The sequence below is a fragment of the Vicugna pacos genome, chromosome 20, assembly GCF_048564905.1.
Source record: "Vicugna pacos chromosome 20, VicPac4, whole genome shotgun sequence".
NCBI classification, from domain to species: Eukaryota; Metazoa; Chordata; class Mammalia; order Artiodactyla; family Camelidae; genus Vicugna; species Vicugna pacos.
In genome coordinates, this window is record NC_133006.1 from 20,903,579 (window position 1) to 20,925,070 (window position 21,492).

The 21,492-nt window shown below is 50.7% G+C and overlaps 1 protein-coding gene and 1 long non-coding RNA gene across 15 annotated transcripts in view; one reads left to right on the top strand and one right to left on the bottom strand.

Moving 5' to 3' along the window:
- The window catches only part of LOC116284689 (uncharacterized), a 35,431-nt gene that overhangs the window by 9,471 nt on the left and 4,468 nt on the right, over positions 1 to 21,492 (top strand). For 2 of the 10 annotated variants that reach the window (XR_012062200.1, XR_012062199.1), the window contains exons 2-5: positions 10,842 to 10,925; positions 15,094 to 15,224; positions 19,394 to 19,693; positions 20,621 to 21,227. This is a non-coding gene — a long non-coding RNA (uncharacterized lncRNA). Of the gene's footprint in view, positions 1 to 164; positions 267 to 10,841; positions 10,926 to 13,634; positions 13,802 to 15,093; positions 15,225 to 19,393; positions 19,694 to 20,620; positions 21,228 to 21,492 lie in introns of those variants that run through there. The other 8 variants (XR_012062192.1, XR_012062191.1, XR_012062194.1 and 5 more) reach the window with 7 other exon arrangements.
- The window catches only part of SCUBE3 (signal peptide, CUB domain and EGF like domain containing 3), a 37,196-nt gene that overhangs the window by 4,614 nt on the left and 11,090 nt on the right, over positions 1 to 21,492 (bottom strand). The window contains exons 2-22 of one of the 5 annotated variants that reach the window (XM_072945193.1): positions 18,920 to 19,042; positions 17,826 to 17,951; positions 15,074 to 15,208; positions 13,972 to 14,094; positions 13,665 to 13,781; positions 11,444 to 11,491; positions 8,956 to 9,072; positions 7,273 to 7,395; positions 6,649 to 6,765; positions 6,033 to 6,158; positions 5,622 to 5,738; positions 5,382 to 5,486; positions 5,000 to 5,116; positions 4,510 to 4,668; positions 4,120 to 4,335; positions 3,600 to 3,761; positions 3,226 to 3,393; positions 2,545 to 2,706; positions 1,920 to 2,117; positions 1,305 to 1,457; positions 1,102 to 1,181 (exon numbers count right to left, since the gene is read on the bottom strand). In XM_072945193.1, the coding sequence (XP_072801294.1) occupies positions 1,102 to 1,181; positions 1,305 to 1,457; positions 1,920 to 2,117; positions 2,545 to 2,706; positions 3,226 to 3,393; positions 3,600 to 3,761; positions 4,120 to 4,335; positions 4,510 to 4,668; positions 5,000 to 5,116; positions 5,382 to 5,486; positions 5,622 to 5,738; positions 6,033 to 6,158; positions 6,649 to 6,765; positions 7,273 to 7,395; positions 8,956 to 9,072; positions 11,444 to 11,491; positions 13,665 to 13,781; positions 13,972 to 14,094; positions 15,074 to 15,208; positions 17,826 to 17,951; positions 18,920 to 19,042 (2,792 nt within the window). Of the gene's footprint in view, positions 1 to 1,101; positions 1,182 to 1,304; positions 1,458 to 1,919; positions 2,118 to 2,544; positions 2,707 to 3,225; positions 3,394 to 3,599; positions 3,762 to 4,119; positions 4,336 to 4,509; positions 4,669 to 4,999; positions 5,117 to 5,381; positions 5,487 to 5,621; positions 5,739 to 6,032; positions 6,159 to 6,648; positions 6,766 to 7,272; positions 7,396 to 8,955; positions 9,073 to 11,443; positions 11,492 to 13,664; positions 13,782 to 13,971; positions 14,098 to 15,073; positions 15,209 to 17,825; positions 17,952 to 18,919; positions 19,043 to 21,492 lie in introns of all 5 variants that reach the window. The other 4 variants (XM_006202088.4, XM_072945195.1, XM_072945194.1 and 1 more) reach the window with 4 other exon arrangements.

Here is a 21,492-nt window from a genome sequence, read left to right on the forward strand (position 1 = left end):
CTGTGCCCTCTATCCCCTCTTGACTCTTTCTTACTCTGCCGAGCCACACTGCCTTTAAAGTTCTTGAACATGTCATACTGCTCCCATGCTCCTGAGCTTGGAATGCTCCTTTCCTGATCTTCTAATGAGTAGCCCTTTACCTCATTCATGTCTCTTTTCCTCAGAGGCCTTTCCTGACCACCCTGCCTGAAACAGCAACATGATGTGTGGAGAGCCTACTGGATGCCAAGCACCATGCATTAGGACTCAGCTCTTCTGGCTTCCAGGCTAGTGTTCTTTCCATTGCATCAGCAGATTTTTAAAATATGAGGTGGGGCTTCCAGCCTCTTATCCCCCACTTTACTCAAAACAGCTCCTCCACTTTATGCATTGAAGTTCCACAGCACATTTGAAATAAGGGTTCAGTGCTTTAAAAAGGTGTTTGAGAAACATTGCTGAAATTACGGAACTTGAGGATTTTTGTCATTGTCTCTTATTTTGATAATAATACAAAGTTACTGATCATAAAGATAACTTTTTTTGTACTTATAATTTATGAAGGATAATACTGTGACTAGGACTATAGTTTCTTATATAAGATTTTCTCAAACTGGGATCCACAGACCTGGGTATCCAGAACATTCTTCAATGTTGGAAACATGTCTTTTCCTTTAAAAGTGGTCTATACTGAATTAACTCTGGGAAATGCTGTGCTAGGTCTGCTGTTTTTCTGTAAGAACTGAGGAGGGAGTAAGGGAAGGAAGGGATTTATGCAAAAGCATCTTTCTGTACCTTATTTTCTGTATATTTATTGGTGGAAGAGGTAGAGGACATTTCATCTCCTCATCTTCCCTTTCTCTTCCTCCAGGGAATAAGATAGTGTGGGTGACTCTGCAGCCAGATGGGCTTGGGCTCAAATCCTAGCTTTAACTGGGCAAGTTCTGTAATTCTCTGTGCCTCAGTTTTCTCATCAGTAAAGTGGGAATGATGAAAGTACCTCCTTTATAGAGCTATTGTATATATCAAATGAGACTATTCATGTAGGCACTTAGCATATTGCCTACACATTGTTACATGCTCATTAAATGTTGGTTATCATTATTGTTGTTAATATTCACTCGCCTTTAAAATCTCCTGGTGGTTTTCAGATGCATAGAGCCGGCCATCTCGCACAATGTCTTCTACCAGCTGCTCATAGTCCTCTGCAGAGTCAACCAAGGGGAGGGGCTTAGGGGTAGGAACTCCTCCTGCTCCCTTGCTCCTTCCCAAGACCCATGAGCGTCCCCTTTCTCACCCACCTCCCTGGCTCTCCTGCCCTTGCTCACCGTCATAGGTAACATAGGGGATCTGGAAGCCACGGGCACTGTTGGCCTCACTTGTCTTGAAGTTGATCCAGAGCTTCCTGGAGCGGGCTGTGAAGGCGATGGGGCGCTCATAGGTCTGGCAGGTCTCATAGGTGGTAATGGAGGATGGGGAGGCTGTGAAGGCAAATAGCAGGTCAGGAGAGCAGCAGGGCAAGCTCCCTAAGTCATCTGAGAGTGAGGAATTGGGCTGACAGAAGCTCTCCCCGACCCCTCAACACACACATATCCTCTCTCACTGCCTTAGGCTTGTTCCACAGCTCTTCTTTGACATCCAGGCACTCACATAATGTAAGAAATTTGACATTTAAATGAATGGAACAGCAAAAAATGTTAGCACAGGGAAGTGTCACATGTAACACTATTGAAATTTTACTCCCGGCGCTGGCTTTCATAACTCTGGTCCCCACCGAACACATCACATTCATTGCTGTTTTCCTTTGTTAGCTTCTCTCCTCACAAAGCCTCCCTCATCACTGCCTTGGTTCTTCTAGTACCAAGTTTCTCTCTCTCCCTCCCTCCCTCCCTCCCAACCAGATTTGGACTGCCCTTCCCTGGTCCAGCTCTGCAGCCACCCACAGTTCTTTCTCATGACGAGGACATCCCCACACTCGTCCTCAGATGGCAGGAAGATCTCGGGTACCACGATAAGAATCTTGCGCTTGGGTGGGGGGTTGATGTTCCAGATGCACTCCACGCCGGCTGGGTAGTTGCCTGGGTAGTTGGGGGACTCGATATAGCCAGTGAACTCACCCAGCTCCCCACCACACTGGCGATCTGTAGCCAAGCCCCAGTGGACAGAGCAAAAAAGAGAAAGGAAGTCAGTGGGGAAATAGGTTGGGGAAATCAAAGAGTTCTGAAGTGGAATTCAGACACGTAGGCAGCCTCCTTCCTAGTTCATCATCTATTTTCCAGATTCTGGGTCCAGCTTCTTTCCTGCCCTCTTAGCACCTTGTTATCTCACTTTACCTGTCTGTGCCTCCCCATTACCTGTCTCCAGGGAGAGAGCACTACAGGGCCCAGCCCAGCATCTGGTCATGACACTGAATGGGTTGGGAGAGGTGGGGGGTAGGACTTTCCTGCCCATCCACTCTCCAGCCCTGCTCCTTTTTGGTTTACTACCCAGCCCACCTCCTGCTTCTTCCCACACCCATTGCTCCCAGGTCTCTCCACCCCTTTTCCCACAGCCTGGCCTGCTACATACTCTTGCACTGGGCCACACTGGTGGAGCCATCAAAGTCAGTGCTTGTGTTTCCTGGGCAGCGGGTGCAGAAATTCTGACGGAAGTCGGGCTGATAGGATCCCATGGCACAGCGGATACAGCGATGGATGCTGGTGTTGTAGTAGTGCCCAGGGGAGCACTGGACTGCAGGCAGCGGGGAAAGGTAGGGGTTAAGATGGCAGGGAAGTGGGACTTCTGGGACATGGGATGGGCAGGACACATTCATCACAGAGAATGAATGAAGACACCAAAGTTCCTTCTAGAGTCCTAACCTTTCCTAGTAATGCCAGAATTTAAGCCCAGGGTAAAACAAACTTGACAGAGTAGTTGGCTACAGTGCCAATCCTTTTCTTTCAGGCACTGAGCATAGTGCCAAACCTGTACAGAAACTCATTTGTAGTATTGAGGGGAATGTGACACCAGTTCTCCAAAGCAGAGGGGTATGTGAGACTGTTACTTATTCTCCAGTTCCCAGGCTTGGGACTGTTGGAGGGTCAGGATGGGTCCTATGAGCAGGATGGTGTGGTTGGTAACACAGCTGAGCCTTTCCTGGTTTGGGGAAGATGGTGAGGCAACATACTTGGGACTGCTCTGGGGACCTGGAGAGTTTGTTTGGAAGTAGTTGGGATTGGGAGTCCCCAGTGGAGTGAGTAGCCCACTTACCTTTGGTATCACAGTCTTGAAAGGAGATGGCCCCTTCGTGCTTGGTGGTGAGGCCCCCACCACACGGAAAGCACAGGGTCCGTCCTGCTTCAGGTTGGTAGGTGCCACGTGGACATGGCTGGCAGGGCTTGAACCCATCTACAGAGTGTTGGCCAGGTGAGCACTGACCTGCAATGAACCAAGGACCCAACTCTGATGGGGATGGTCCTGGTCATCCCCATGGGTCACCCAGTCTCAGGGGACAGAGGCACACACAAACAGGATGTTGACTAGGAGAGTGGCCTGGAGCCTGGGCCTGCCCTTGGGAAATCCCATGCCCATGGGCGTCCCAGTGCCCACCCTACCCAACTCTGTATTGTTTGTTCCCCTGGCACCTGCACACGTGGTGATGTTGGTTGCTCCAAGAGGCCCGTGGGCATCACTCCCAGGGCAAAGGTCGCAGGAGAGCTGCCCTTCTCTCTCCTGGAAGGTGCCCGCTGGGCATGGCACACACTGCTCCGTCTGGCCGTGGTAATACGTTCCCTGCGGGCAGCTGACTGAGGGAGAGTCGGCCGTGCTAGCCACCCACCCCCCACCTATCTCCCACCACCCAGGTCTGGGATTCTCCTTCCCTCTCCCCCAGATTCACAGAGAATCTCTTTTATGGGAACAGACAGAATCCTGCTCGGGAGGGTCAGGGGCCAAAACCATGTACAGGAGGGTTGGTGGCCCCACATGATGCCCCTCTAAATTTCAGAACGGGACAAAGGAGGGGAGGATGATGGGCAAGAGGATCTTGGCTGCCTCACGATTTGAGAGATGCAACTGAGGCCATAAAGTGTCCTGCTCTGAACCAGACCCAAGCTGGGCCTTCCCTACTCCCCTGCTTCCCTGTTCCCCAGCAAGCTCCCTTACCACACTTGGCCCCTGAGCGGTGCTGCCCCAGCCTACAGGCCTCCAGCAGTTCAGCTCGCTCCCCAGCTACGGGGCCCTGCTTGTGGGCCAGCTCATAATCAAGGCCTGCCAGGCGCAGCAGGAAGCGGTCCTGGTTGATGGACTTTCTAAGCATCTTCAGGGATCCTTTCAGCCGCCGCTCCATCCGCTGTCGGAGGCAGGGCAGCCCACAGCCAGCTGGTGGTGGATGGTGGTGTGAGTCAGGGAAGGAAGAGAAAGAAGTTAAGAGGAACTGGCTCCTGGGCTTGGCATTAGGCAGGCTCTGCCCCTTCCCTTTGTTGCCAAGATCTGCTGTTTCCCCATCTCTGCCCTCCCCTTTCCCCCTCCTTCCAAGAGTGCCCCCAGTCCCACCTGTGGTTTCTTCAGCTCGGACTTCTGCCTCCAGTTCCAGGGTGAGCCGAGTGACTTCCTTGCCTGGAGGGGTCCGGGCCCGCCGGCCCTTGCCCTTCCGAGAGGAGTCACACTTGAGGTGAATGAAGGTGACCTGGCAGTCAGAGCAGGGGGCACCACCTGGGGGAGAGGCCTTGTAAACCCCAGGCACAGCCCCTGGAGACAGGGAAAGTTGTCACTCCCAGCTCTCACTTTTCCATCCCAGCCCGGACAGATCTCACCAGATCTCTGACTGCAACTATCTCAGTTCTCTTTTTGTCTAGCATACTAATTAGTTAGGGGAATATCCTAGGACTTCCTTGGACCCTGTGCCTTCAACTGCTTCCTCCCCTGCTCTGTCCAGAATTCAGGGTGCCAGTGGTTTTTGGAGATCTCACTAAGCAGAGAAGCTGAGGGGTGGGAAGAGTTTGGTAGCCAGATAGTTCACTGGAGTGGGGGCCCCAGTCCAGACCTGGCCCCAGGATTCTGCTGGCCTCCTCTGTTTTGCCTTTGTTTCGCAGGTGCAAACGACATTTGGCATCTTTGATCTTGAAGGAAGCCCGCTGTTTAACTGTCAGCACTGCAGCCTCTAGAGGGATGGTAGAAGCTCAGTACAGCCTGGGGACCCCTTGGGAGTGGGAGCTGCTATAGAGGATGTTGGGAAGCTGGGCAATAAACCAAGGGCTTAGCTGGAGGAGAGGGATTACAAAAGCCAAAGGCATCAGATGTTAAGAGCAGAGGGAGCAAAGCAGCAGAGCTGGAGAATTCAGAACAAAGAAGGGGATCCAGGAACAAGTAAGGCCAAGAGGGGCAAGAGAGTAGTGTGGAAACAAGGCCTCTGGGCTGGTGCTCACCATGGCAGTGGTTGAAGTTTGTGCTGTTTCCAGTGTGGCCAGCTCGGGCTGGAGCAGCCCTGGGGCTGGGGATGCCACAGCTCACGGTGAAGCCATTCTCAGACTCTGAGAGAAGAGGGCTGTCACGGTTCTGCCCTGGCCCCACCAACCCCCACTGGTTAGAGGAATTCAAGGGGAGTAGAGAAGCTGCCTGAACAGCCAGCCTTCCTCCCTGCCAGCCCTTCAGCGGTTTCTACGTACCTGGCAAAAACCGGGCCCGGGAGGGGCAGTTCAGGGCACAGGTGTCCTTCTTCCCAGACCGGTTGCAGGTGAGCATGGCTTTTGAGGCACTAGGACCACTCTGACACTTTACTGGCTCTAGGAATGGGAGATAAGCCTGAAGAGGAGAGGGTCTTCCTCTCCCACCCTCTTCATCACTTGGGTAATTTGAAAGAGGAGAATTAGCTACATGCAGAACTGTAATTGTACACGGAGACTGATAAAGGGATTATTTACCAGAAACTTCGCGTCTCAAATGACTACATTCTCCATCCCCTGCTACCTCACACCTTTAGCATAGAACTCCACAGTTTCCAGGATCCCCAACAACCCCTCTACCCTGGGACTCTGACCCTGCAGTGCCAGCTTCAGCCAGCAGAGGGCGCTGCTCACCTGTGCAATCCTTGCCATTCCAGTGCAGCCGGCCCTGGCCTGCTGGGCAGGTACACTGATAGCTGCCAGGAGTGTTGATGCAGCCAAAGCGGCAACCTCCCCGGTTGATGCTGCACTCATCCACATCTAGGGGAAGGAGGAGGGAAACAAACAAAGGTGGAGGAGGAAGAGGAGCCAAGGAGTGGGCAGTGAGCTAGGACCTTTGGTTAGAGTTCCAGGCACTCTAAGATGATTCCTGGCCTGAGAAGAGCTCAAACCTACGACCTCCTTCCCTTATCTGTCCCCAGTCAAAAGAATGCTTGAGAAAGGGCCAAGCTGACAAGCTTTTTAAAATCTTCCATCCTAGCTACCAGTGGGCCTGTAATTTGGGAGCTAAAGATGGGAGTCAAGGGGCAGTGTCAGGGTGGAAGATAGAAATTTTGAAAAGAGGATGCTGTTCCCTGATACCCTAGTCTCTCAGTTGTCTTAATTTCTCCTGTTTCATCACGATGGGTGCAGACTTGGCACAGGCACCTGGGGATTGCCCATAGCCATAAACCAACTCAGGGACTTGTTCAATTGAAGAATGAGGAGGTGAGAGGGGCTGGGGGCTGAGGGTTCAAATCTGCTGACTTACCCCCACAGTGGGAGACACCATACAGTAGGTAGCCATGATGGCAGAGGCACTGGAAGCTTCCCGGTGTGTTGACACATATGTGGTCACAGGTTCGATCAAAGGAACACTCGTCTATATCTGGAAGGACAAAGTTTCAAGCCACTGAATCAGTCTTGGGACACTTGACCCTGTGACCCCTTGCTCAGGTGATGGGTCCAAATGAGGGGCCTTGGCTCTCTCCCTTAAATTGAAAGAGTTCCTACTCATGGCTCAGCCCAGAGATCAGTGATTCAGCAATGCCTACCCATCCTGTAAGCCCCTCCACTTGCAGTCTTGGGAGTCAGGAACCACGAGATCTGGTGCCTCTGGATCAAGGCCACCATGTGGTTAGGCTGGCCAGATACTGCCCAGGATATGAATTGGGGTGAAATCCATCTCTCACTTTTTGCCAAGCCTAGTGCTCTCATGTAGAGCTGCTTCACCAAGAGGAAGGAGTATATTTGCTAATTCACAGCATGACACTGCCTATGGAGACTCTCCACAGTGTCTATTGAGTTTCTCAGGCTCCAGCTCTCTGGCCTCCCTGAAGCTCGCTTACCTCAAGAAATTCTCCCACAGCTTTGCCCTTGGCCTGAGTCTGCTTACCCTGGCAGTTCCTCTCATTGATGAGAAGCTTATAGCCCTTCTTGCAGCTGCATTCGAAGCTGCCCACTGTGTTGCGGCAAATGTGGTCACAGCCCCCATTGTTCAAGCGGCACTCATCTATGTCTAGGGAAGCAGGACAAAGTGGAAAGAATCAAAAGTAATACTGAAGGTTGGGGACAGATAAGGAGACGAGATCCCTCCCTCCCTCACAGAGACAGGGAGAATCAAGGAGCGCTTTGGGCCCTCCTCTTCTGACTCCTTTCTCTCTGCCATCTCTATTTCTCCCCTATTCAGGGTACCTGTGGCCATTAGTAACACCTGTCCTGAGACTGAGCCCTCTTAGAAGGGAAAAGATGAGAACCAGAGTCAGGCCTTCTGAGAACTGCCTAGAAGTAGGTGGGCATTTGACCTACAGGGCTAGTCCATGTACCTGATTCTGCTACTGATTGCCTTCCCAAAGAGGGTGGTGGACAGGGTTTATCCCTTTACTGTCCCCTACCCATGCCTGTCATAAGAGCCCTGGGGATGGGCGGGGTGGCAGAGGGGTAGAGATTCAAAGGGGCAGTCCTTCAGAGAGGAGGAACTGGGAGAGAGGCCAGGCAGGGAGGACCTCCAGGACAGCCAGTGAAGCTGGGTAGCTGGTGGGGGAGGGGTAGGGGCCAGGCAGGGGGGCTGGGCTGGGAGAGGTCTGGAGAGACTCAGGCCTGAGGCAGCTTTCAGCACTAGGAAGGGAAGGGGGGCTGGACGGGTGAGCAGCTTCCTTCCTGAGGTCAAGTTCCCCAAGCTGGTGGCAGACAGGACCCAGGCTACTCACCCCTACTTGGGGGAGGGGGCAGAGAGGGCTGTCTTCCACTTCACTCTTAGCATACCTGTCAGCAATCCTTCCTAGCAGCAAACTTCTCAACTCTGGCTGCCTGACCCGATACCCCCACCCTACCCTGGCCCTCCCTCACCCCACAACCCCCATCCTCTCTGCCAGCTGTTGGGCCAGAAGACACAAAGAGCAAGCCCAGGCCTTCCTCCAGTTCCTACTTCTCATGACCAGGGAAACAGACCTGATGAACCTTCCCCCCAGACCTAATTAAAGGGAGGGAAAATTATACCATAATAATAGCTAACAATGTTTACCATTTGCCAGGCACTGTTCTAAGTACTTTATATATAACTCAGTTAATTCTGACAGTGTTCCTATGAGCCAAGCACCTTTACTGTGGTAAAGCTGAGGCACAGAGACACTAAGTAACTCGCCCAGGATCACAGAGCTAATAAGCAGCAGAGATGGAATCTGAACCCAGGGAGCCAGGCTCCAGCATCACTGCTTGCAACTGCTACCCTAATCTCCCTCTGACCAGGATAGCCTTTTCATTGAGAAAGTCTGGGGTTAAGAAGGTTATGGAACACACTTGTGACCTTGTACACCTACAGGGCTCAAATACCCTCCTAGACCCAGGAACATAGGGGGATAGGAATAATAGGGGCAGGGTCACTAAGGAAATGGCTGGACTTTTGTGCTCCTTGAACTGAGATGGGAAAGGTGGACAGGAGACAAACCTTAGTCACATCCCCAGTTCTTTATAATCAGATAGCTCCCAAGGGGTTGAGGAGGTCCCATAATAGGTACTCTATCTCTGGTCCCAATCTCAGCCCCTTACCCTCATGCTCCTGTCCTCTGAAAACCCTTACCTTTGCAGGTCTTCCTGTCTGGCTGCAGCATGAAGCCCACCGGGCAGCTGCAGTGGACACCCGTCGCTGCATCGTGGCACTTACTGTCACAGCCCCCGTTGTTGACAGCACAGGTCTCTGTTTAGGAGGGAGGTAGGGGGATGGTAACTAGGTTATCAGCTTGGAGGAATCCCAAACTGGAGGGTAGAGGAGAGCACAGAGGCCCAAGAGAAGGCCTCAGCTGCCTCCCTGGGCTTTAGAAGGAGCATTAAGCGGAGGCTCCCATCCCCCTTCCTCCCATCATTCCCAGCCTCCATTCCCTCACAAGTGCAGCCAAGCAGTCCACTTCCCTGCCCCCTACTTGATTGAAACAAGGTGGACAGCAGTGAGGCAGGTACAAGCCAGAGCTGTCAGGCAGGAATGTGCTGAGGGGGTGGAGGCGGTGGAGGAGGGAGGGCGCAGGGAGTGATGGAAGCTAAGTAAGGGTGGTTCTTGCTGCCAGGGAACAAGAAGGGACAGATAGGAGTTTTCTTCTCTTTCCACCGACTATCTCTTTGGTGGGTGGAGGGGTCATGGTGGGACATCTTGGGAAGAGTGAGCTTGGTGATTCCTAAGACAGCTGAGAGATGGCCATCAATTCATCTTCCCTTCATCCCTGCTCAGCTGTCTTATGAAAGATCCCAGTTCCGGGACTGACTACTCATCCTCAGAGGAGATAGCTCATATTGTCACAATTTCCCAGCCCACTCCCTGCTACCTGTGTCTCCTCCCGAGCCTTCCTTTAAGTTCTGGATGGAGAGAAGCTGGCTGTTCTGCTGTTGTTTTATTTTCCTAATGGGTAGGCATTGTCTAGAGGAGGGGAGGGGGCAAAAGGAAAAGAATCCAAAGGAGAAGGAAGGGCATAAGAAGGAAGGTGAAAGAGTTAGAGGACCTCAGAGCTGAGTCTCTTCTGTTGCCCCCTCTTGACTGGTATGCTTTCCCTTTGCTGAGAGGTCAGAGTTAGGGGAGCATGGATGGGTCATCTCCCTATCTTCTGAATTCAGAGCAGGAAAAAAATAGATTTAAACTGCAGCTCAGGAGGGTCAGATCAGCCCAGGAGAAAAAACCATCAAGTCAAATAGTGCAAGGCCCTGACACAGGGACTACGAGGGAGGTGCAGGCCGATCACTGGGAGGCCTAGAACTCTCTCCCATTAGAAAGACAAAATCATGAGGCCTCTGCTACAGAAGAGAGGAGAATCAGGAGCCCTGAAGGAGAAAAGTACTGCAGGGTACTATCACCTTGAATCTTTGACTCCTGAAACTCAGGCCCAACCCTTATTACTGAGGGGACCAGCAAGGGCTGTAGAAGAAGCCCAACTCTGCCTCTGGGTCCCTGGTCGTGCCCTGGTCCTTCAAATGCCCAGGCCGGGGAGCAGCCACAGTGAGATCTCCTCTGTGCTAGTCCCACCTCAGTCTCTCCTAAGGTTCCCCAAGACCATGGGAAGAACCTGGGAGGGAACCTTGAGTTCAGGCTGCAAGCCCAGCCACCCCCACCCACCTACCCAGAGTGCTCTTAACATAAGAACAGGTGCCCTAAGCCCTGGAGCAGAGAGGGGAACAGAGATCCTGCACCAAGTCTAGTAGATTCTCAGGGACTCAGGATGGGGAGCATTAGAGCTGGCACAATGACCATCCCAGGTTGGACCAGGAAGCCAGGCATTGCTGCCTGTCCCCACAGGGCAGTGCTTTTGAGGGTGGCCTCTTTGGCTGCCTCAAACTTTTACTCTTTGGATTGCATGTTAATATCACAGTTTAATCTGTGCTTACTCTGTGCCAGGCATTAGTAGACGCTCCACATGCACTACCTCCATCATCACAGCAACACTAAGGAAGGACTCTTATTCTCCCTATTTTTTTTTTTTATAGAAGCATAAACTGAGGATCAGAGAGGAAGGTCACTTGCTTAAGGTGGCACAGTTAGAAGGTGGCAGAGCCAGGATTCAAACTCAGGTATGTCTGAACTCAAATGTCGTGCTCTTAAACCGTTATGGTGGGAGAGAATGGTGAGTGATGCTGGGACTGTGAGTTAATGTGGGAAAGAACCCAAGAAAGAAGCCCCCAGGAGGGGCTGGCATCTAACCCTATCCCACCCCTACCTCAGGTGGCACAGTGGGCAACACAGGTAGATGGAGCTGGCTGGGTCTTTAGCTGTGGAGAAGGCAGAGAGGGAGAGGAGCAGATGGTTGGGAAGGGGTGAAGGTGTTAGGCGAGTGAGGAAGAAGGTGGGATGATGGAGCAGGAGAGAAAGGAGAGGAAGAGAGTAACAGGACCAAAGGCAGACAAAACCAATGTGAAGCCCAGCTCTTGGGGACTCAGGTTTCTTGTCACCCAGTGGGCCCAGTACCCAGGCTGCCAGGGGAACCCAGTCAGGCTGGGCCCAATGGGCATGCGGTTAGTGGGAGCCCCAGCAGGTTAGCCCTTCCCCTAGCAAGCCAGTGAGAGCAAGCGGAGAGAGCAGACATATTTACCATTAGAAACGGCCTGAGGGGGGATGTGCTGCTCTAGCCGCCTTTCCCCTGTTTGACATTGTAAAAAAGCTGTTTAGATGCTGGGCAGGAGCTACTATGGCCCTCTGTGCCCCGACCCCCTCCCCACCGTCCTCCTCCACCCTGCAGGCCCAAACCACTAGCCCCAAATGATGAGCCCTGAGACTCCTACGCTTCACTCCCCAGCCTTGTTCTGCCTGGTATCCTCAAAGAAACCAGGCTCCCACTAAGTGACTAATGGGAAACTGAGTCTCAGAGAGGGGCAGTCATGGGCCCAGTACTTCACAGCATGTCAAAGGCAGAGCTGGGATGCAACCTCAAGTCTTACAAGCTGCCAGATCCCACGGGGTGCCCACCCTTTTTACTACACTGTACTGCCTCTCAGTCTCCCCATTAAATCTGAATGTCCTGATGGCCCTGAACAATGAAGTTTCCTCCTGCCAGGGCTGGGGAGAAAAATGAGATACAGGGCAAGGTAAAATAAGTTCTACTGGAGAATAGGGAGAAGAATTTGGAAAGAACATAGCTGTGAACCCTAGAGCAGCCTCATGTGCTCTCTTCTGCCTCACTTGGCCATGGCCCAGAAAGTGGAATGGGTCTTGCATTAGAGAAGAGCTCAAGCTTAACAGTATTTTCCAAAGCAGCCGTGCCCAGGACTAACTAAACAGAAAGAAACCAGGGAGGGACCTGGCCTCACATCCGTGGGTCCTGAGCTCTGTCCTGATACATGCAGCTTTTTTGGGGGGACTGCATGCAGTTTCTTCTGGGAGTCTCTAAGGATGTATGAGTGTGTCCAGGGGCTGGTGAGAGGTTTGGAAAGCAGTAGAATTAGACTTACGAGTTAAAAAATGAAAGGGGTTGGAAAAACCAGACTGGAGAAGGCAACACGAAGACCTGAAAATGTTCCAAGGTCTTTGAAGAGTTAGTTCAGAGGGAAACATGTAGCAAGAGAGATTTTAATTAAGGAACTTTAGAACTGTGTGCGCAAGTCTCTGGAACAGGTACCCGAGGGAGACCTTTAAGAGCCCTATCTGCTCCCCTGTTCTTGTGTCTGGGGGAAAGGCAGTGCTTTTTGCAGACAGTGAGTCTCTGGAGTGAGATGGAAGAAAGTCTGGTTCTTAAGCTGAGTGTCTTGTCTCTGTTAAACACAGAGTGACTGTGTTCACACCTTCCCATCCCCAGCATGCTGTAGCCCACGAGATGAATGGCCATCCATAAACACCCGTGCCCACAGAACAAGCTTGCCCTTGCCTGGTTCATGACACAACCTGTCCTCCTGCCCAAACTTTTCCCTTTCATTTCTCACTTCTCCAAGGGGACACCTTATCCCATCATCTTTCTCAGCACTCTGTGAGCACATAGTAATTGGCCTTTACCAAAAAAAAAAAATGAAAACAGAAACAACAACAAAAAAAACCCTATTAAGACTTAGGGAATTAGGGATTAAGGAATTGAACTCATGTGGTACCTAAAGATATGTGAGGTAAGGCCTAGGAATTCAGGAGAAGGGGCCCAGGTGTTAAGATGGCTCCAAACTGGGGTGAGAGGGATGGGATGCTGGAGTTGGTGAGGAAGTGAGAGGCCTACAGGCAGAGCACAACTGGAATGTGGAGGAGAGGGGAGGAAATGGGGGGCTAGGGTGAAAGGACTGGAAAGGGGATTTACAGGAGGAGAGAAAGTAGAAAGAGGAAAAGATACCTGGAGTCAGGAAACCCCATTTGTCAGTTCAAGGCTGGCTGTTCCAGGAAAGAGCACTCTGTTCCACCCTCGGTCCCAGAGTGGGGACAGCAGGCTGTGACAGCTCCCATTTTACCACTCTAGTCAGCTGGGGCCTCTGGTCAGGCTTCATCCACTGTGCTGCCCCAGCTTTCCTCCCCATTCTCAACCATGGCCTTGGTCAACAAGCACCTCTGCTAATTATTCCCAACTTGGCCACACTATTCTGGATAAAGAGGATGGTGAGGCTCCCATGGGTGGGGCAGTGGAACCAACAGGTCTGGGAGTAGAGGGTCAGGTGAGCCCTTCAGTCTCTCAGAGTCGTTCCTCACCAGACCTGGCATTGTCTGGTCCTTCAGCTTGCTCACCAGTAATTCTGCGCTCAGCACCTGGGCCCCGTATGTTTCCCCTTCCCTTGGTTCCCAAGGGCCTCTACCCACTCCACCCCCCTTAACAGGTGAACGAGTTCTCCACTGGCCTCACCCACCAATGCACGTCTTCCCGTCCGTATGGAGCACAAACTTGACATGGCAGCCGCACCGGGGGCCCTGCTCTGTGTCATCGCACGTGTGTTGGCAGCCACCATTACCATAGTTGCACGTCACTGTGCAGAAAGGGCAGGAGGTCTGTAAGCCTACTTCTCCCTGGCACTGCAGTTCTCCATCACACCAAAACTGCTCTCTTATCTAGTTGTCCCTCCCATGCTCCCTTTCCTTCCCACCACTTGCTGCTGAGGCCCCACCCCCCTTCTCTTTGTTTCCCCTTCTCCCCCACTGCCATCCCAATTATCTCACATTTACAGTCCCGTTGGTTCTTGGTGAGCTCAAAGCCAGGGCGGCATTCGCAGGCAATACCCCCTTTGGGTGTCTCCCGGCAAATGTGAGCACAGCCGTGGTTCTTGTTCATGCAATTCATTCCTTCTAAAACGGAAGAGGAAGAGGGTGAATGTTCTGTACTCCTGGACACCTAGAGGAAGAGAAACTAGGAGGGAGAGTTGGGGCCTAGGGAACTAGGAGAATTACACTGAGGCTACAACACAGAGGAGACTGACTCTCCCTCACAGGCCCCTCGTCCTGACCACAGAGCTGGGTGCCAATGAGCAGAGCTCACAGCTATGCTGAATGACATATAGGTATTGCTTCCCAGCTCCCCCAAACCTGCATGATCACCCTTTCCTTCACACAACCAAAAAATAGTATCTAATAGTTGCCCAGCACTGTGCTGGTATGGGTGGATTTAGGAAGGACCCAGAAAAATGAAAGATGTGATCTCTTTTCTCAAAGAGCTTACAGTCAAACTGGGAAGAAGGTAAATAACATTTATAATGTTAGAGAGGAGTAACTGGTACACATAATTACTATATGATTTTATTCAACAAATATTTGTTAAGCTCCCATTACAAGCCAGGGGGTATATTAGGTTCTGGAGAAACAAAGATGAATTAGACATAGTCCCTGTCTTCAGGGATGTAACAGGAAGCAGGGGTCAGGGGGTGATGGTGGTGTCACAGAAACAGACAACACATACCCTACTACTCCTGCCTGACCTTCTCAATCCAATCCAAGAAATAAGGCATGGGTGAGGCCCTCTCAGACAGCGGCATCTTAGAGCTCAGCCCTCTACAGTTAGGAACAACATCCACCTTGGGTCTGGACACACAGGATGCCCATGGTAGCCTCAATTCCACACTGACTCCTAACCCCAAATGAATTCTCCCAGATTTTGTTCTAACACAGAGTATCTGTCCATAGAGCCCTCAGGATGTGATTGGGTTAAGGGATAAAAGAAGGAGCTAGTGGAGAGTGAGACCTAGGGGCTATTGAGAGAAAGCTCCTGAGCAGATGGAGAGAGAAGCCTGGGAGCACAGGGCTGGACCCTCCCAGGACATAGGCTGACCTTCCGGCCGCTGGATGCAGGTGTGCTGGTTGTCGCTGAGGAAGAAGCCTTCCCGGCAGTGGCACTCATAGCTGCCCATCATGTTGACACAGCTCTGCTGACAGCCGCCGTTGCCCTCGGCACACTCGTCCACATCTGTGCAGGAATCAAGGTTGGTAAGGCTGTGGGTGCAGGCCAGGGTCTGGGGGTGCCCTGGGACTTAAGCACCAAACGCTGAAAGCAGTCTTAAGAATCCAGCGCACACTCACATACCCTCCCCTGAGATCCAACACCCAGCCTTAAGCCAGGCAGTTCTCACCCACTTATCAGCTAATGTTCCATTGCTGGTGAAGAGGCCACCCTAAGAGGGTAGAGCTGGGAAGCTAAGCAGGTCGGGAGGGGACATTTGACATGGCTCACTTAGGTGAAGATGTGCCTCCCTTTTCTGCACCTGTTGAAACTGGGCCCAAGGATAGAGGAGATCAGGAAAGAAGTCAGAGCAAGAGGAACACAGATGGAGACTGGAGCATGGTCAGGGAGAGGAACTGTGGGTTGTGGTGAGCAGCCAGGGAATCAGGGCTCCATGTGCAAGGAGAGCTGTGGCCATGGTGCTGAGGCTGGAGGGATAGGGTGGGGAAAGGTAGCGAACCTCAACTCATTGTGAGGCAGGCACCATTTCTGTGGACAGGCCCTGGCCCCAGCCTTCCTCCCCTCCCCCCATGCCTGGGCTTGCTGCCATCTTCCCGAGCCTTTCTCCTATTTTGGTTTAACAAAACAAAGTCTAGTAGCTTGGCGGGGAGGGGATAGGGGGAGAGCTGCCAGGCCACACCCTAATCACCACCCCAAATCACCACCCCCAGGTCCCAGAGCCAAACTCATTGTGGAGTTCCCACTTCAATGCCTTGACTTCATCTCTCTTCTACCTACTACCCTCCCAAGTTAACAGCCCTTCTCAGTTTTCCTCAGCCCAGGAGGCATCAGAGAGACCAATCTGGCTTCTAAGGAATCTGGCTCCCAAGGGCCTCATTTGTCCTTCTCTTCCCATCCTTTCTGCTAAGCCCTAAAACCCTGTCCTTCTGGCCAAGGGCAGAGGGGCCCGGATCAAGTAGGCTTCTGCGTGAGAGATGCACCCATTGGGAAAGCCAAGGAGATAGACTTTCTTTTGCCTTGTTCCTGTCCCATCTCCTGCACCCCTGCCTTCTCCCCATCCCTGTCTTCCTGCTCTCACCCCATCCTACATTCCATCCTTCTGTTTGCTTCTTTCTATTCCAACCTTGTGATTTTGCTACTCTAGCCATGTTCTTTCCTCCAGTTCTCAGTGGAGAAACTGAGGTCCAGGGCATGGATGACTTACTCCAGGTTCTCCTAAAAGCCAAAGGTTAAGACTTTGAACCCCAACTCTAGGGTTAGGGCTAGATCTTTGCTCCCCTGAGCCTTTCCATATCTACTCTTTCTCTTATCCCTTGGTTGGTTCTCCCCAAAACACAGGGAAACTAGACTCGGTGAGAATCGGGGGGCCTAGAAAGTTCAAAGGTAACCAAAGAATTTAGAAGCTGATGTTTGCAGTCTCTGTAAGCAACTCATTGTCCTGGTCCAAGTGTCACAGCTTCTCTTTCCAAAGGAATGCCCAAAGAGGGCCTCACAGGTGACTGACAGATGAGAAGTGAGGTCCTTGCCTGGTAGCTACAGTGGTAGGAAAGGTGGCCAAGACAGGGGGCTAGGGCCCAGCAGGAATTAGGTTCAGAGACCCGAGTTGGGAGCAGAAACCTATAAGCATGGTCCAGGGATAGAATGTGACTGGGTTTAGAGGCAGCTTTATAGTAAGGAGGCTCTCCTAGGCCAGTGAGACCTCAAATAATTCATCTGTTTGGTCAGGTGGGGCAGCAGGGGAACAGCCTAGCCTGCTTTTGTGGGCATTATTATTCTTGCTTCTTTTCCTTTCCTCATGTTCTGCTCTTCCAGTCTCCTGTTTCTGTTTACTACCAAAGAGAAAGAATTTGGGATTCTTTTCCTAGGTTCACATCTCAGATCCTTTTCTGCTATGGGCTTCAACTTTTCCACTTGAGCAAGAATCTGACATGGTCCTGGTAATTTTCCAGAATGACAGAAACCAAAGTGGAGTTTGGTTCCCTAAAGATTCTCCTATCTCTGATACAACCTCTGGGACAAAGATCAGGTCAGATTGAGGCCTCAGAAGTGAGGTGAGGGTGAGCCTGGAGATTGCAGGAAGAGCTGGGAGAAAGCCAGCTGTTAAGGGCCAGTGGCTCCCTGGGGCACAGGGAAGCAGCAGCAGCATCATCGTCATCATCAAAGACATCCCTTCTGTTTACTGAGCACTTACTATGTGCTAAAGATTGTATAGGGCTCTTTACACATGTTTTCTCATGGTGAATCACACAGCAGCTCTCTGAGTGGGATATTACCATCCCAATTGCCCAAGGCTCCCTAGCTAGTAAGCAGCAGAGCCAGGATCTGCCTGGAGCCAAATCACCTTCCCACTGTGCTCAACCCCCTGTGACTAAGCTCACTGTTGTCATCTCTTGGCTCTTGTCCTGAGGACACTTTCTTGTGGCATCTCCTCAGTGTTTTCATCCAGCAACAGGACTGTTTCATCCTCAGTATCCAGTCTCAAAGGGGAGGCTGACCTTATTTTCTATTTTGTGGGAATGCAGCTTTTTGATCACTCTCCTCTCCTTGCCTGGGAATAGAAGATGCTGAAAATGCCTCTTTCCCCACAAGACATACCCTTCCCCCATTCTTCCCCGTTGCTCACCCAGACAGTTGTGTCCATCATGTGCCAGGTGGAATCCATCATAACAGGTACATCGGTAATTGCCGGGGATGTTGACACAGTCGTGCACACAACCTGCATTATCCTCTCGTTCACACTCATCCACATCTGTGGGCAAATAGGAGCTGAGGCAGCTGGACCCACCTGTGTGCCCCCGACTGTCCACCCCTGGGTTCAGCCTTACGGTGGCTTTTAAACATATATATATATAACCTGTGTGTGTGTGTGTTTCCATAGTTACTTTCATAGTTTACAAACCATTTTGCATTTTCCTATTTTCATCTGTATTGTCATAAACATTTTTAGATGTTTCTACCCAGTCTTTCCAATTATCATTGTACATGGTTGCAGAATATTCTATTACATTGTTGTATTGTAATTTACTAATCCCTTTTCTCTATTGTTAAGATTCCTTCCATTAATTTTGCTAGCATAAAAGCTGCATCAAAGAATATCTTCTCCCATATATTGTTTCTTTGAATTTCCTTTGACTACATCCCTAAGCGTAAGATTCTTGGGTCAAAGGGTATAAAAACCTTCAGGATTCCTGCTAAGTATGACAAAATCACTTTTCAATTCATAATGTCACCAGGAATTAATGAATATACCTTGTCTATTGAAGTCTTAACCAATGCCGAAGGTCATAAATTTAACATCTCAAGACGGCTTTAATTTGCATTACTTTGATTATGAGGAGATCTGTTTGTCTGCAGTATGAATTGCCCCTGGGGTAAACTGTCTGTTCTCATTCTTTTGGGGCGTGGTGTAAGTGTCTAAAGATGGAGATTCCAACGTCAGGGAACCTCAGGGCTTAGTCCCATGATTCTGGTCCCCTTACCAAGTCAGATTGTATGGCTATGAACCATTCCCACCAGGCCCTCAGCTCATCTATATGGTGCCTTTGTGCCAACTAGAAAATGGCACCTTCTCTGGGAAAAAACAGATCCCCAATACCTTCCCATGCCGGCAGGGATTGCAGGCCTTAGTGTAATACACACCATGGCCAACTGAGAGCAGTGGCACTGATTTCCCCTCTCTGGCAGGTTCCCGTTCTCCAGGAGCCCTCCCAGCCTCACCTTTGCAGTGTTTCCCATCTCCTGTGTAGCCAGACTTGCAGATGCACTTGTACGACCGCGGGGTGTTCTGGCAGATAGCGTCGATGTGGCAGTTGTCGGTCCCCTCTACACACTCGTCCACATCTGGCAGGGGCAGAAGGGGCACATGAGACCCTCCATTGGTGCCTCCCAAGGGGTATCTTGAAGGTGGTTCCCCAGGGCGAAATCCCTTCTCCTCTAAAATAGAGATAGCAGCCCCTCCAGAAGCAAGTGCCCTTCCACACCCCTCTGATTTCAGAGTGGGCTGACTCTGTAATTTTAGGAAAGAATCCCCACTCCCCTCAAAAATACTTAATCCACAATGACAGTTAAAATTCCATCATTTGAAACACCCTCTTTGATTTAAAAACAAACACATAAGAAACTTGGACTGGGTAGCACACTTAACTTGATTAGAAACATTCAACCTAAGGTGAATTAGTTTACCTTTCTTAGGAGCAGGCTTAGAGACAGGGAGAAGAGAAAAGGCATGGGGACAGTGGCCTCTGGGAAAGTGGCAGAGTCCAGCAACTACTGGTAATTAAAGGAGGAAGAAAGGGAGACGGAGCATCTGAGGAATCTTCATCTGCCTCATGATTCTGCTTGAGACCAGGCCTGCTCCCACTTGCCCACCATGGCGCCTAAAATCTTTAAAGGAAAGAAGTTCCATCCTGGAAGGCTTTCCTTGGCCCCTGTGCTGTCAACAGCGGAGGGACTGTGAGCTGGCAAGGGCTGGCACCAGTAACTTGAAGCCTGGTAAGTGCACCCCTTGTGGCTCTTCAGCTGATTCATCCAGGCACATCCATCCCGCCACCCTGAGCTCTTTCATCTAACCCCAGGTGCTCCTCTCTCTCCTGGTCCTCACTTTGACATGAGGTACTACTCACAGAGCTGTGCTAAAGGAAGAGGCCAGCCAAAATCTAGCAGAAAAAAGGATGTTCAGAAAGGACATAGGAAAGAGAATTGTTTATCATCGTCGAGCAAAAGACTCCAGCTTCTGGGGCAATGTTATGCTGCCCATAAAGCTGAACTGAGACAGGGGGAAATGTTTCAGCCAAAAATGCTTTATAAAGTGTATTTGTGAAAGGTACTATACTGAAGGCTGTGGGAGCTCAGAGATGACTCAGCCCAGCCAGGAGAGACAAATAAGTAACATGAAGCAGGATGTGTTTCAGCACCACAAAGGTATTAGAGACAAGGAAAGGGGGTCTCAACCTTGGCTGCACATCATAGTCAACTCCCCTAGGACATGCCTGAGCACCACCTCCAGAAATTTTGGTCAGCTGGTCTGGATTGAGGCCTGGTTATCAGTATTTTTCTAAAGCTACCCAGGTGAGTCTAAGGAGAATCTCCATTAAAGGGAAGATCAGAGGAAGAAGAGACCACTTCTAGCTGCGAACTGGGGAACCCAAGACAGTGTAGCAATGTGCAAATAAAAGAAATGGGATTTGAAATCAAGACCGTAACTTCCAGGTGTGATCCATGGACTGTAGAACTGCTTGGCTTTTGTTAAAATACAGATTCTCAGGCCTTATTACCAACCTTTTGACTCCAAATCCTTAAGGTGCTTGATATATTTTTTACTGAATGAATAAATGACTAGACCAGTAATTGCTCCAATTTATAGACTCCCATGAGTCCTAGCTTGAGACAATTAACCGTTCTCTGCTTTCTTATTTCAAGTACTTCAGGGGCAGGACTGAGGCTTCCTGGAGCTAAGAAGAGAACTAAAATTTGGAAGAGTGCCCCCAGACACCTGCCTCAAGTCTCCTGGGCTCCTGTTTAGCTCTGCACTCTACCCTCCAACTCTCTTCAACCCTTCTGCAGCAGTCCACCACGCCCAGTGATTCTCACTGCTCTAATACACACAGATTCTCCACCTCACGCAGGCTCTGCAGTCATGGTGTCTGCCTGCTGGCCTACACTAGGAAGTCATCCTAAAGTCAGTGAGTGGAGATGGGGCACAGAAGACGAGTTCATGGGAGAGGGCAAGAGGGACCTCTGTGGATAGTAAGAGGCTGCGCGGAGAATCAGTCTGTCCAACAGATGAAAGAGAAAGTGGTACTAAGAAATGTCCTATCATAGAAAGAGCCTGAGCTCTGGAACCAGTCAGTACCAGGTTCAAATCCAGCCCTACCACTCTCTAGGGAGGCTTTTCTAAAAGGTTTTCTTATTTATTCCTCTTTAAAATGGGAATAATAATACCTCCTCATATGGAGGCTGTGAACAGTTGATGAGATAATTTGTGTGAAGTACCTAATAAAGTATCCAGTAAACAGTGGGTTCCCAATATATGGAAGCTGGAGATGATAAAGTATTTAATCACAGGTTCAGACAACAGATGCTTTAAGACTGTGCTATCTAAGATGGCAGCCACTAGGCACATGTGGCTATTTAAATTGTAATTTAAAATTCAGTGCCTCAGTTACACTGGCCACAGGCCAAGTGCTCCATAGCCGTGTGTGGCTAATGGCTACCACAGTGGACAGCACAGGTATGGAACATCATAGAAGTTCTGTTGGACAGCACTGCTCTGAGAGTTCTGAGTAAGGGAT